A 13431-nucleotide genomic window follows, 5' to 3' on the forward strand; every position below is an offset into this window, starting at 1 on the left:
GCTCGCCCTCTCACGGCCACAGGCCTCTTTCGAAAAGTTCATGGACAACGACTACGTGATACCGACTTGTACAACGTAGAGAACTGGCTTGCGCCGTTGACTTATACTTTTCTACCCAAACAACCCGGGACACGAGGTCCGCACACAGCTCGTTCCTCTTAACGGAAGTGGCCCTTCTCGGGGCCAAAGTAGCCCTTCTCCGGGATGGGACGGAGGACACAGGCGGCCGTCTCGCAGCCCTTGTCGTAGTCCGAGTTGCCCCACCAGTCGAGGGTGATGTCGCTGATCTGGAGGGCGAAGAAGATGACGATGGCGCAGATGGCGATGCCGGCCGACAGGGCCGAGCAGAGGACGTAGTTGTACTTTGCCCAGAAGGCGAGGTAGCGGGGCTTGACGAGCTTCCAGCTGATGAAGGTGAAGACGAGGGCGGGCCAGATCCACGAGATGTTGTAGGGTGCCCAGATGAGGGCGCCGAAGCACATCATGACGGGGTGGATCTGGCGCAGCCAGTGCTGGCGGGGGAAGGCCTTCTGCAGCCCGTAAATCGCGATGGGGAGGACAAAGCCGAGGCCAAAGCCCGAGAGGAGCGAGGTGAAGCGGCCGCCCTTGCCGAAGATCTTGATGGGGCCGATGGTGCCCCAGAAGACGGCGGCGTTGAAGAAGGTGTAGTCTCCGGGGCAGGTGAACTTGAAGGCGGCGTTGGGGAGACAGACGTTCTTGAAGCTCATCTGGAAGTTGAAGAGGGCCGTGCAGACAAACGACGAGATGAGGGTGGCGATCATCTGCGCCCAGAAGGTGTAGCGTGGCGCAATCTTGGTGTAGTGGGCGAGCTTGAGGTCGTTGGCGAACGACAGGGCGTGCGCCGTGACAATATAGCCGTACATCTTGAAGTAGTTCATGGCGAGGGCGTCACCGGGGACAATGACACCGCCGATGAACTCGGCCAACACGTTGAGGGTCACGGTCGAGCCGGTGACGGCCTTGATGATGCCGAGGGGGACGGCGAAGAAGATGGCGAGGAGCACACCGTAGATGACGACGGCCATGGTGGTGTTGGTCGGGTACGCGCCGACGCCAGCCATGCCGATGGCGAGGGCGCCGCACAGGACGAGGAAGTACCACCACTCGGGGACCTCCTTGTATCGCTTCATGAGGCGGTAGTGGATGTCCTCTGCGAACTCGTCGTCGTCCTCCTCGGCCGCTTGGCCGCGGCGCGCGCGGATCTTGTTCTTGAGGTCGCGCCACACCGACTTGAAGCCGCGGTTGAGCTCGTGGCGGTGGTAGAGGAAGGTGTAGGACAGCGTGGCAGAGTAGGCGGCGAAGAACCAGAAGTAGAGGGTGATGTTGCCGGCCGACATGTAGGGCTCCGAGTACTGCTGGTACTTTTCGTTGTCGAACATGCCCTTGTCGTCGAGGATGCGCGTGACGTTGTAGCGGCCGCCCTCGCGGTTGAACGTCTTGTTGCTGTTGATGGGGAGGTAGGCCGTGTTGAACGCGTTTGTCCAGTAGATGCCGACAATCATGAAGCCGGAAATGATGACGCCGGCAAAGTAGTTTGTGATCGAGAACATGGGGAGGACCATGGCGGGCCAGACGCCGCTGACCATGTTCCAGTCGAACGTCGGGAGCGGGTTGAGGCCGAGGCCGTTCTTGAAGCCGACGATCATGTTGAACGTCTTGTGGTGGGGCGCGATCCACGACAGCCAGTTGAAGTAGGACAGCGCCTCGAAGAGGTAGCCGGGAATCCACCAGTACACGAAAGTGACGATGAGCGCGACGGTGAAGAGGCGGAGACGGGACCAAGAGTAGAGCTTGCCGAAGGGGCCAGGGACGGCCTGAGAGTCGTCCGAGTGGAACGCCTTGTTGAGCGCGAGGGTGGCGAGCGAGCCAGGCCAGACACAGTACGAAGGGTAGACGATGAAGCGGCGGGTGAGCCCGGCCAGGCCGTAGCCCACAAAGTTGGAACCGAGCGTGTTGAGCAGCTGGTAGCCAAAGTCGTAGCCGTACGAGTTGTTGAAGAACATGGGCAGCGCCTGCGTGAAGACAATGTAGCCGGTGTAGGGCGTCGAGAAGGCGACGGCCGCCATGATGGTGATGAGCATGTGCTCCTTGCGGTTAAAGGGGCCGGGGTTGAAGTTGTGGGTGCGGCCGAAGAGGCGGAACTCCTTGTCGGGGAAGATGCGCTGGAGGAGCTTGCCGAACGGGAAGGCGAGGAGCTGGGCAACCTCAGTGCCGACAGTGATGGAGGGCATGCGGATCGAGAAGAGCTGGTTGATGAATGCGCCCGCAGCCGAGAAGAGCACGCCGATGATCCACACGCGGATCGTGAACGTCGGCATGTCAAAGTCGTCGGTCGGGTCCACGACACCGCGTACCTCGGCATACGGCGAGTTCTCAGTCACCATGACCGCCTCGAGCTTCATCTCGTGCACGAGCTCGGGGTGGTTGTCGGGGTTGGCGAGGACGTCGGGGTTGTCGAGGAACTCGTTCATCTTGATGAGGATGTCGGTGGGAAAGTTTTGGTCGTGCTTGTGCATTGTGCGGACTTCGGTGATGATCTGGGCGAGGCGGGCGAGGCGTCAGCCGAGCGGAGCAAGGTGGCGGTGACGAACTGCCACATCACAACCACCGCCACACCCCACTCACCTTGACACACCGCTCAAGGCTCATGCCCTCGACCTTCTCCTCGGCCGCGAGCACATCCTCGCGCGTCGCGCCCAAGTCCTTGGCATCGACGCTGTCCGCCTCGTCCGGGCTGAGCACTTGCGTGGTCGTGAAGTCGCGCTGCGGTCAGTCCCGCCCCTGCACCCACACCCACCTCCTTGACGTCCTTCTCGTCCTCGAGGCTGTCGATCTTCTCAATATGGTTGCTGGTATACGTCGCCATGGTGCTGTGCGTGCGCTGGGTCCGCGCCTGGGGAGAGCTGTGGGCCACGCACGGGCTTTAAGTCGCACGGACGGGCTGTATCGCACACTGCCGGTCGTCACAAGACTCAGCCCACCCCCCTAACCCCAAACGCTGCCCCCTTCTTCCCCCCCCCCCCCACCACCCCAGCTATCGCCCTTCCTCCCACTAGCACGGTCACACGATGGCGAGGCGGAGCGATCCACGGCGGGCCGGCCCGCCCCGCGCTCGCCGGCGCCGCCACGCCACGCCACGGGGCACGCATGGGCCCATCTCTGTCTTGGCAGGCTAGTGAATGGCGCGGGCGGGCGTGCTCGCGCGTGCAGCGCACCCCGCCCCGCGTGCTCTCGTGCCAAGAGATAACTGTGGGGCTAGTGGCCGAGGTGGGGGGGGGGGGAGGGGTGGGTTGGCCAAACTAGTGGACTGCTCGCACAGCGTTGCACCGACAACTCCGAGCCGGACTATGCGGCAAGCACGCCGGCTGCGGATAGCGTACGTGCGCAGCACATGCCACCCAGGTGCGCTGTATCAGCTGATCGGAGCGCGCGGGGCGGAGCATCAAGCCCCCCAGCAGGCTGTACCTTATCTCTCGGCCCCGCACTTTTGTGCCTGAGCCAGAGCCTGAGGCACAAACATGTGGCGCCACGCGGTCCCCAAGCGAGCAGGACAGATAATACACGCCGGAGATAGCGTCAATCGGCGCGACGCACCACGCGGTGCATGCGCCGCTAGTCGTCTCGGCGCCCCCGCTCACTGGCTGCGGCCACGGCGGTGGTGATACATGTTGCGCTTGACGTGCGCTTGACGTGCTCGCTTGGGCAGTGCCTGTAGAGTATAGCGGCTTGGCGTGGCGTGCTCTGCCCGTGCTCGTGCCGTGGCTCGGTCTTCACGTCAACTCGGTGCATGTGCGCGTCAATCCCGGCGGCGCGGCGCGGCGCCACGCCGCACGTCCAGCTCAGCCCCCCCGCGCAGGCCCACGCGGTGCTGACGCTCCCCCTCCCGCCCATTCGCCAGCTCAGCTCCCTTGGATTATCCGGAGCCGGCGACACACAGACATGTGGGCGGGGTCGCAGCTAGCCATCCCCTCGCTGCCGCCCACCCACCCCGCCGCGGTCGGCGACCCAAACCCCACTCGTACCTGCCAAGAGCGTCCAAGCGTCCGCAATTGGCCTAAGCCCCCAGCTCCGCAGAGCACGCCGCTGCACGCCTGCACGCGATAGACTCGCGCGATAGAGTCTAGCGCGTGGCCAGCCGAAGCATGCCGCATGTCTCCGTGTGCTCTTCGTCGTCCCTCCAATCCCCTTCCCCACCTCCCCCTCCCCATGCGGGGCCTGTCTTAGCCCCCGCCGTCAGCTGATATCTTGTGGAGCCGCGCTCGCCTGTAGCTCGCTGCCACGCGGTGCTCGAAATACACCCCGGCTGCGATTGGACGCCCGGCGCGTTGCTCGGGGCTAGGAGACGCGGAAGCGCGCTCCGTCGGCGTCGGCGCTCAACTTGGGATCTGCTATCGAAGGGTGCAGCGCAGACTAGCTGGGCCTCGACCGTTCCAACAATCATACATCCACACGCTACACCACCTCGGTTCCCTCAAACACGCCAGTCTCCAGCCCCCGCCTCGTCCACTCGCGCTGCAGCTCGAAGAAGGCGACCGGGCCGCCCGGGTATCCGGAGCTCAGGCCCGACGGGCTCGGCTTGTCGGCCTTTAGCGTGCCCTCGTTGTTGTAGTAGCCGGGGGTGCACTCGTCGCGCGCGCCGCGAGCCGCGGCAGACATGATGAGGTCGAACCACGCGTCCTGCGCGTCCTTGGCCACGTCGATGGTCGACTTGCCCTCCGCCTCCATGTACTTGACCACGCCGGCGATGGCGCGCGCCGACTCGAGAAAGTTGGCGGGCACGTTGGCGGCGAAGCGGGCCGCCTGGCTCAGCTGGCACAGGAAGAGGTTGGGGAAGCCGCGCGTCTGGCGCCCGTGCAGCGTGCGCATGCCGTCGGCCCAGGCGTCGGTGAGCGTCCCCTCCGGCCCGGTGATCTCGAACCCGAGGCGGCTCGTGAAGCTCGTGTTCTGGAACTCGAACCCGCTCGCGTAGACGATCAGGTCGACGTCGTAGTCCTTGCCGAGGGCGTGCACGCCCATCGGCGTGATGGCGTCGACGCCCTGCCCGTCCGTATCGACCAGCGTCACGTTCGGCCGGTTAAACGCCTGCAGGTACTCGTCGTGGAAGGTCGGCCGCTTGCACAGCTGGCGGTACCATGCCTTCAGCCCCTCTGCCGCTCCCGGGTCGGACGTCACCACCTCGTCGACGCGCGCGCGGATCCGGCTCGTCGTCTCGTCGTCGCTCTTCTCCATGGCGAGCATCACGCCTTCGGGGTTCATCTGCTCGGGCTTGAGGGACAGGAACACGCTCTGCACCCGCAGCGCGAGCTCCGACCACCCGTCCTGCACGAGATCCTCGTACTGCTTCTTGATCTCGTCCGGCCGCCCTCCAATCAGCCCCCAGATGGTCGTAAAGTTGTCGAGCCAGCGCTGCTGCCACCCCGGCTCAGCCGACGCCGCCTTGAACCACTCGGCGTCGATCTTGTGGTTGCCGCGCACGTCCACCGCCGACGGCGTGCGCTGGAACACAAGCAGCTCCTTGGCGTATTTCGCCAGCTCGGGCACACACTGGATCGAGGTAGCCCCCGTCCCAATGATCGCGACGCGCTTGTCCGCCAGTCCGGTGAGCGGGGCGCCGTGCCGATCGCCACCAGTGTACTCGTACTCCCAGCGCGAGGTGTGGAACGCCTTGCCCCCGAAGCTCTCGACGCCGGGGATGTCGGGCAGCTGCGCGACCGTGAGCGGGCCGGTCCCGACCGCGAGGTACTTTGTCGTAAAGTCGTCCCCCCTGTTCGTCTGCACGCGCCAGCGGCTCGTCTCAGCGTCCCAAGAGACCGCCGTAACCGCCGTGTGGAACAGCGCGTGCTTGTACAGGTCGTAGTGCCGCCCAATCCGGCGCGTGTGCTCGTGGATCTCAGGCCCCATCACATACTTCTGGCTCGGCATGTGCCCCGTCTCCTCGAGCAGGGGCATGTACACCATCGCCGCCGTGTCGCACATCGCTCCGGGGTAGCGGTTCCAGTACCACACGCCCCCAAAGTCGCCCGCCTGGTCGAGGATGCGGATGCTCGCGGTCGGCACGGCCTCCTTGACGCGCGCGCTCGTGATGAGCCCAGAGAACCCGCCGCCGACGAAGGTAAAGTCGACGCCGTCGGACACGGGGTCGCGCGCCTGCACCGGCAAGTGCGGGTCGACGACGTGCCCCGGCTGCTCGAGCCGCTTGAACTTGCGCCCGGCGGGCGCGTTCAGCCGCTTGTCCCGCTCCTCGGCGTACTTCTGGCGCAGCTGCTCGCCGTCGAGGTTGTCGATTGTCATGGTGGCGTGGGGTGGGCGGGGTGAGATGGCGGCGGGGGATGTGACCGGTGGAGATGCGAGTGCCGGCTGTTATGACTGTTGCCGTCGAGCCCTGCGAATATCGTGTATCGTGTAGCCGGATCTGTGCAAGAGTTAACCCGCGGTGCTGGGTACGTTGCCCAACTCGGCCACGGCCATTGATGAGCGCTTTATGGGCAGTTAGTCGTCGTTGGTGCGAAGGCCGAGTCGATGCCGAGCCGAGCAGCCGCTATTGTTACCCCACGTCTTGCCGTCCGGGGCCCGATAACCGCACGTGATCACACGCGTTCGTCATCACACACATCAACATCTAGTACGCGACGCGGACATGCATGGCACGTGAGCTGTGGCACTTGAGCGTGGCTTCTCGCTGCATGCATTGGCAGCTGTAGACGACGGGAATCGGCGACGCGCGACGGACCGCACCAAAGGTCTGGGGACATCCATCATGACGCGGACATCCGTCCGATGCTCGCACCGTTCTGAGTCAGGCGCTGGCAGTCGCCGGCGTCACGCGATCGATCGCCAAGCCGCCGCTCTCGACCCTCCAACCCCGCCCCAACCGTAGCTCTCTGACTCGGCCCGCTGACTCAACTTCTAGCTGCATCTCCGAATACAAGCCCCCGGCCTAGAGCAAGCCCTTGCGCTCCATCTCGCGGCCCTCCTCCCACATTGTCCGCCCAGAGCACGCGCACACCGTCTTGTCGTTGCCCCACGCGCCTGAACTCCTCGCGACGACGCCGGCGAAGATCGAGCCGATCGACTTGGACTCGGCAGGCACGTCCTTGGCCTCGACGACGGTCGCGCGGCCGATCCACTCCCAGATCTCGCCGTCGACCTCCTTGAACAGGTCGCCGTAGCCGTCCTTGTCGAGCGTGATGGCCCCGAGGTCGACGTACGCCCCGCCCGTGGTGCTCGGCGGGTCGACGAGGTTGCCCGTCTTGCTCACGTACGCGTGGTACACTGATGCCGGGGTAGTGTGCTCGTCCTTGGGGATGCGGACCGTCAGGTCGAGCAGCACCGACTTGGGCGCGACCTGCACGTAGCGCGCGATGCCGAAGACCTTTTGGCTGAACTCGGCCTCGTTCATGCCCGGGATATCGCGCAGGGGCGTGGCGCTGCACGCAGCGTCGGTTGGCACATCGACCGGCGACTCGAGGATGCTGACGGCGGCTTGGGAAGGCACCGACGAGTCGGCCGCCGAGGCGCCGCGGACGAGCACCTGGCGATGGGTCGACTTGAGCGCAGACAGGAGCTGCGAGGGTGGTGCTGGCGGGTTAGTTGTTGTATACGCGCAGAACCCACTCTTTCCAGTGATCGTCACGCGCTTGTTCTCGAGCTCAATGTCGTACCGCTCAATGCCTGGTTTGTCAGCACGAGGAAGGTGGAGGTGGCAGGGTAGCACTCACCTGGGACATCACGGAGCGCGTCGTTGACAGCCGTCACGCACTGGTGGGTTAGAACATAACTAGGAGAAGAATACCCACGTTCTGGCAGGTCATGTCGACCGCAAACTCGGTCTGGGGGGTGTGAGCGCCGCGCGCGGAGGAAGCCCGGGGTCGGTCTCACCTTGAAAGCGGCACTTGCGAGGACCATGGTGATTGCTAGTGCTGTGGTGGGTGGGTCTGGTCTAGTCCGAGACAGTTGTTCGTCGTCGCTGTCCGTCGTCGGTCTCGGTCGTCGTCGTCGTTGTCGTCGTCGTGTCGGCGTTGTTTGTAACAGCAAGTTGTCGTCTCGGCCGTCGGATTTCTAAGCTCCTTCCTTGGTGATGTCGCCGCTCGGGGCCTCCACCTGACGACATCGCGACATCGGTGCGGCATTGACCCGATGGGCATTTACACGTCATTGCTGATAGCGGGATCAAACCTATCACGCGAGGCATATCTCTCGACGCGCCATTTGGCGCGCGTTGTTTTTGTATGAGACGCGAGGAGAAGTGGTACATTACGAGGAACTGGACGTGCACATGGGATGGACTCGAGACATTACTCCTCTGACGACGTTGCCTAGGCGTCAAGGTAAACATCAACAGCGAATGCAGATGAAGATGTAGGAGAGGGGTTGAACCCCAAGTCAGGTAGACGGCCCAAGCGGTCGGTTGGCCCGTCGGCTCGTCGGCTGGAAATCCAGTCACGTGACTCTACCAATGACATCGAGTCGGATCGCAGTTCGAAAGATAAAGAAGACGACCCAACGAGTCCATCTCACGCTCCATCACACCCACTACCATGCTCCGATTGTCCACCAGCGCCGCCCGCGTCCACCCAGCACTCGCCCGCGGGTTCGCATCGGCGCGGCCCGCCCTCGCGCCCAGCAAGGACCACCACATCATCAACTACCCGGCCGAAGCCTTCCCCAAGGGCTACCTCGTCTCTGCGACCCACTGCGGTATCAAGAAGAGCGGCGCGCTCGACATTGGCATCCTCGCGTCGTCGACCGAGCGCCCCACCGCCGCCGCGGCGTCCATGACGCGCAACGTGTTCAAGGCGGCCCCCGTCACGGTCACCACCGAGCTGCTCTCGCGCGGTAAGGGCCGCGCCGCGGGCTTTGTCGTCAACTCGGGCTGCGCCAACGCCGTGACGGGCAAGCAGGGGCTCGAGAACGCGTGGGCCACGAGCAACACGCTCACCAACCTGCTGCCCAAGCACGCGGACGCGCCGGGCACCGGCTCGCTCGTCATGTCGACGGGCGTCATCGGCCAGAACCTCCCGATCAACAAGCTCACCGACGCGATCCCGGGCCTCGTTGAGAGCCTCGACGCCGCGCCCAGCGCGTGGATGGACCTCGCGCGCGCGTTCATGACGACCGACACGTTCCCCAAGCTCCGCGCGCGCACGTTCGCCCTCGGCGGCCGCGAGGTGCGCATGGTCGGCATCGACAAGGGCGCCGGCATGATCGCACCCAAGATGGGCCCGCCGCAGCCGCCCCACGCGACGCTTCTCGGCGTGATTGCGACTGACGCGGCTATCGAGCCCGCCGCGCTGCAGAAGGCGCTCAACTATGCCGTTGACAGAAGCTTCAACTCGATCACGGTCGACGGCGACATGAGCACCAACGACACGGTGCTGGTGCTGGCCAACGGCGCGGCGGTGCCGGACCTCCCCGAGATCAGCGAGGCCAACACGACCGAGTTTGACACGTTCAAGGAGGAGCTCGCGAGCTTTGCGGCCGAGCTCGCCCAGCTCGTGGTTCGCGACGGCGAGGGCGCGACCAAGTTTGTCGAGGTCAAGGTGACCAACGCGCCGAGCTTTGACATTGCCAACAAGGTGGCCAAGAGCGTGGCCAACTCGGCGCTGTTCAAGACGGCGATGTACGGGCAGGACGCCAACTGGGGCAGAATTCTGTGTGCTGTGTGAGTGCGACGTGTGGCTCAAGTGGTGCTCCGCTAACCCGTGCAGCGGCTACACCGACATCCCAGAGGGCACGGTCGACCCGACAAAGGTCTCGGTGCAGTTCATCCCGGCCGGCAAGCTCAAGGGTGAGGCGCCGCTCAAGCTTCTGAAGAATGGCGAGCCCGAGCCCGAGATTGACGAGGCGCGCGCGTCGGTCATCCTGGCCGAGGAGGACCTCGAGGTGCTCATCGACCTCGGCGCAGGGTCGGCAGAGTCCAAGGTGTGGACCTGCGACTTTTCTCACGAATACGTGACGATCAACGGTGATGTGGGTGTTGGGTGGGGTGGCAGCGCTGACGTCGCAGTACCGTTCGTAAAACACACTGGGGATAGAGGGAGCAGTAACATGGCATATGCAGCATTGACACGGCCTGGGGCCAGGGCTGGGGCCTGGGCTGGCAGCGGCCTCGAGGTGTGCCGGTATGCCGCGATGCCGGCAGGAAAGCGTCGAGGGCCGACGCGCCGGCGGCGCCGCCACGCCTTCTAGAACACGACCCATGGGCCAACGGACGCGTGCTGCCGAGAACGCACAGCTGATCACTCAGTCACCAGCTGACCCATAGGGACAGCCCCGCTCGGCAGGTTTCGCGTTTCGCTTTGCGCGCAGCACGCCGCCGGCGCACGGCCCGCTTGTCGCCATCACTCGCCACCCCGTCGCTTGCGGATCTCGCAGCTCGCATATCCGGCGACGCGACGCGACGGCGCCGAGCGCATCGTGTGCAGCCGACATGCGCCGACGAAACGGGTTTGATAGCCGGCGAGCGTGGGGCCAAGGCAGGTGGTGTTTCAAGAGCCAGCACGCCATCCGCGCTAGTGGCACTTTTGTCCAGTGGCACAAACGCAGTAACGCACTGACCACCCCGCACTCGCCATCACCCCGAGAAATGATGCGCGATAGCAGGCACCACATGCCTAGGCACAGCCACGGATCTGTGCTCTATTCCCATGCTTCTGGATATCCTGCGGTCCCGGCTCTCCCGGCGCGTTTGCGCGGGGTGGCGGCCTGGCAGCTGGCAAGCAACCTAGCGCGACTTGGCGCGTGGGTGCGCCGGCGTGGGCAGCCGTGTGTCATTGAGGAAACACGCAAGATGTAGCCATCACGCGTGCTGCGCTCGTGAGCGGCTCGCTCGTCGATTGCACTCACTCTTGGCAGCGAGCCGAAAGCCGGCGAGGTATTTGTGTCGAGAGGAGGGGGCTGCCCAACGCCGCTCTCCCACCAAACACACCATGTCCCGCCGCGCATCAGACGACCTGGCCCAAGTGCCCCACCTCGCCGGCGACCTCGGCACCAACCAGCGCCAGTTTGTCATCAAGGGCGACCTAGCGTACGTCGGCGAGAAGGGCGAGAACGGCGCCGAGGCGACGTACCAGCACGCCGATGGCGCGCCCGTCGAGACGACGAGCCCGCTCGGCTACAACGTCGGCTACTGGTCGAGCTTCTTCCTCAACGTGTCCATGATCATCGGCACGGGTATCTGTGAGTCGGCGCTATCGCGGGCAGGGCTAAGCGGCAGTTTCGACGCCCAGCTCCATCCTCCACGGCGTGGGCAGCGTCGGCCTCTCGCTCGTCTACTGGGTCATCGGCGCCGCCATCGCCTTCAGCGGTACGAGCGTGCTCATCGAGCTCGCGTCCTACTTTCCCTCTCGCTCCGGCTCCAACGTCGTCTACCTCGAGCAGGCGTTCCCGCGCCCCCAGTACTTCTGGCCTTTGGTCTTCGCGTTCCAGGTCATCGTGGTCCGTTTCAACTCTGGCAACGCGTTCGGTATGTCCCCTCTGGCGCGCCCTCGCCCCCGGCTCACACACCCCAGTCGTCGCGTCCTATCTCTTCCGTTTGAGTACGCATAGTCCAAAGGACTGGGAGATCAAGGGCGTGGCAATCGCTGTGGTGACGCTCGTCTCGGCGCTCGTAATCGTCCACCAGCGCCTCTCGCTGCACGTGATCAACGTCCTCGGCGTGGTCAAGATCCTCACCCTTCTTTTGTGGGTCGCGGCGCTGGCTGGCGTACTCACACCCCCAGCATCACTATCACCGGCTGGGCCGTCCTCGGCGGCGGGTTCAAGCACAAGGTCGCCGACCCCAAGGCCAACTTCCGGCACGGGTTCAAGGACACGAGCAACGACGCGTACGGCATCTCGAACGCGCTCGTGTCCATCATCTACTCGTACACCGGGTACGAGAACAGCGTGCGCTTCGCCAACGAGGTCAAGGACCCGATCCGCACGATCAAGAACTCGACGTTCGCGTCGGTCGGTATCGTCTTCTTCCTGTACTTTTTCGTCAACATTGCCTACTTTGCGGCTAGTGAGTGCCACAGGGCCGAGTGCCACACCTGCGCCAAGCTCACCCCCCAGTCCCCGCCGCGGCCGTGCTCGACTCCAAGCTCACGACGGCCTCGCTCTTCTTCGAGACCCTGTTCGGCGCCAAGGCCGCCCGCGGCCTCACCATCCTCCCCATCCTCTCGGCCGTCGGCAACATCACGGCGGTTATCACCGGCCAGGCGCGTCTCATCCGCGAGATCGGCCGCCAGGGCGTCGTGCCGTACCCGCGTATCTGGGTGCAGACCAAGCCGTTCGGCACGCCCATCTTCCCCGTCTTCATCATGGTGAGTTTGGGAGGCGGCACGAGCTCACGGCCCAGTGGTTCTTCGCTACCTTCTTTATCATTGTGCCCCCCGCCGGCTCGGCCTTCAACTTCAGTGAGTCGGCCAGCGGTAGCCCCACTAACGCCCAGTCAACGCGCTCCAGAACTACCCCTCGTCCTTCTTCCTCGCGCTCATGACCGTCGGTCTCTACTTTATCCGCCGCCAGCGCGCAAAGGTCGGCCTCCCCCGCTCGTCGTACCGCTCGTGGGATGTCGTCAACATCTTCTTCTTCCTCACCAACGCCTTCCTCCTCGTCATGCCCTGGGTCCCGCCCAAGAAGGGCCTCAACGACTCGAGCTTTGGCTTCTTCTACGCCACGGCCGCACTCGTCGGTCTCGGCTTGTGAGTCGCACGTCCCTTCTTCAGTTACACCACTGACCCTTCCTCCCCCCAGCATCGTCCTCTGCGGTCTCTACTACGTCCTCTGGGTCAAGATCCTGCCCAAGCTCGGCCACTACCAGATCCGCAAGATTGTCGTCGCCCACGACGACGGCTCGGTCGGCCACCAGCTCATCAACGTGCCCAACGACCAGGTCGACGAGTGGGACCGCAAGCACGACCCGGCCGGCCACTCGATCACGTCGGCCGACGACAACAATGTCGAGTATGTCAATGTGGACGAGACCAAGGAGAAGGTGTAGGCGTGTGTGTGGTTGGTTGGTATTTATAATGCGAGCGTTGGCTTTGGTCGGATGACACGGCGGCCGGGCTGCGGCGACGGCGGGCGGGGGGAGCACATGGTGGGGTCGCGGGGTTGTCCGCGAGCACGTCATGTCGCTGCGGCGTCCGCTCCGAAACGGCGCAGACTGGTCCGCCGCAGCGCCTCAGCGGCGAGGGTGATTCGGGAAGCTTGGACACGTCCGCGGCTGGCCGACGGTGAGAGCACGCCATCTCGGCGAGTGCAACAGTGGACCATGTGCCTCTCCTCAAGATCTCTGGGACGAGGTTAAGCAGCGCTGCGGCGGTGCGGCGACGCGCCGCGGCGCTACGCGGTGACGAGGGCGGGGTGACATAACTCGCGCCGGTCGGAACATGACACAGGCAGCACTAGTCGCAGTATGCTTAT

At 64.5% G+C, this 13431-nt stretch overlaps 5 protein-coding genes across 5 annotated transcripts; 2 read left to right on the forward strand and 3 right to left on the reverse strand.

The window, feature by feature from the left end:
- Nucleotides 1–158: 158 nt before the first annotated feature.
- Nucleotides 159–2887, reverse strand: Q8F55_003171 (uncharacterized protein; the record flags this gene model as incomplete). Its single annotated transcript, XM_069351720.1, has 3 exons — nucleotides 159–2558; nucleotides 2647–2784; nucleotides 2819–2887. The coding sequence occupies 3 exons, from the start codon at nucleotides 2885–2887 to the stop codon at nucleotides 159–161; spliced, it is 2607 nt and encodes an 868-aa protein (XP_069212106.1).
- A 1586-nt stretch (nucleotides 2888–4473) lies between these two features.
- On the reverse strand, nucleotides 4474–6312 carry Q8F55_003172 (uncharacterized protein; the record flags this gene model as incomplete). Its single annotated transcript, XM_069351721.1, has 1 exon — nucleotides 4474–6312. One exon carries the CDS (start codon nucleotides 6310–6312, stop codon nucleotides 4474–4476), a length of 1839 nt encoding a protein of 612 aa, XP_069212107.1.
- Nucleotides 6313–6958: 646 nt separating this feature from the next.
- CCS1 (copper chaperone) lies at nucleotides 6959–7926 on the reverse strand (the record flags this gene model as incomplete). The annotated part of the gene is made up of 5 exons (XM_069351722.1): nucleotides 6959–7599; nucleotides 7636–7692; nucleotides 7740–7779; nucleotides 7818–7850; nucleotides 7900–7926. The coding sequence occupies 5 exons, from the start codon at nucleotides 7924–7926 to the stop codon at nucleotides 6959–6961; spliced, it is 798 nt and encodes a 265-aa protein (XP_069212108.1).
- Nucleotides 7927–8558: 632 nt separating this feature from the next.
- ECM42 (Arginine biosynthesis bifunctional protein ArgJ, mitochondrial) lies at nucleotides 8559–10039 on the forward strand (the record flags this gene model as incomplete). The annotated part of the gene is made up of 3 exons (XM_069351723.1): nucleotides 8559–9682; nucleotides 9729–9990; nucleotides 10028–10039. 3 exons carry the CDS (start codon nucleotides 8559–8561, stop codon nucleotides 10037–10039), a joined length of 1398 nt encoding a protein of 465 aa, XP_069212109.1.
- Nucleotides 10040–10949: 910 nt separating this feature from the next.
- Nucleotides 10950–13006, forward strand: Q8F55_003175 (uncharacterized protein; the record flags this gene model as incomplete). The annotated part of the gene is made up of 8 exons (XM_069351724.1): nucleotides 10950–11199; nucleotides 11237–11485; nucleotides 11532–11703; nucleotides 11742–12025; nucleotides 12076–12326; nucleotides 12362–12419; nucleotides 12455–12707; nucleotides 12760–13006. 8 exons carry the CDS (start codon nucleotides 10950–10952, stop codon nucleotides 13004–13006), a joined length of 1764 nt encoding a protein of 587 aa, XP_069212110.1.
- Nucleotides 13007–13431: the final 425 nt, after the last annotated feature.

This window comes from Vanrija albida (genome assembly GCF_041260175.1).
Source record: "Vanrija albida strain AlHP1 chromosome Unknown contig_2, whole genome shotgun sequence".
NCBI lineage: Eukaryota > Fungi > Basidiomycota > Tremellomycetes > Trichosporonales > Trichosporonaceae > Vanrija > Vanrija albida.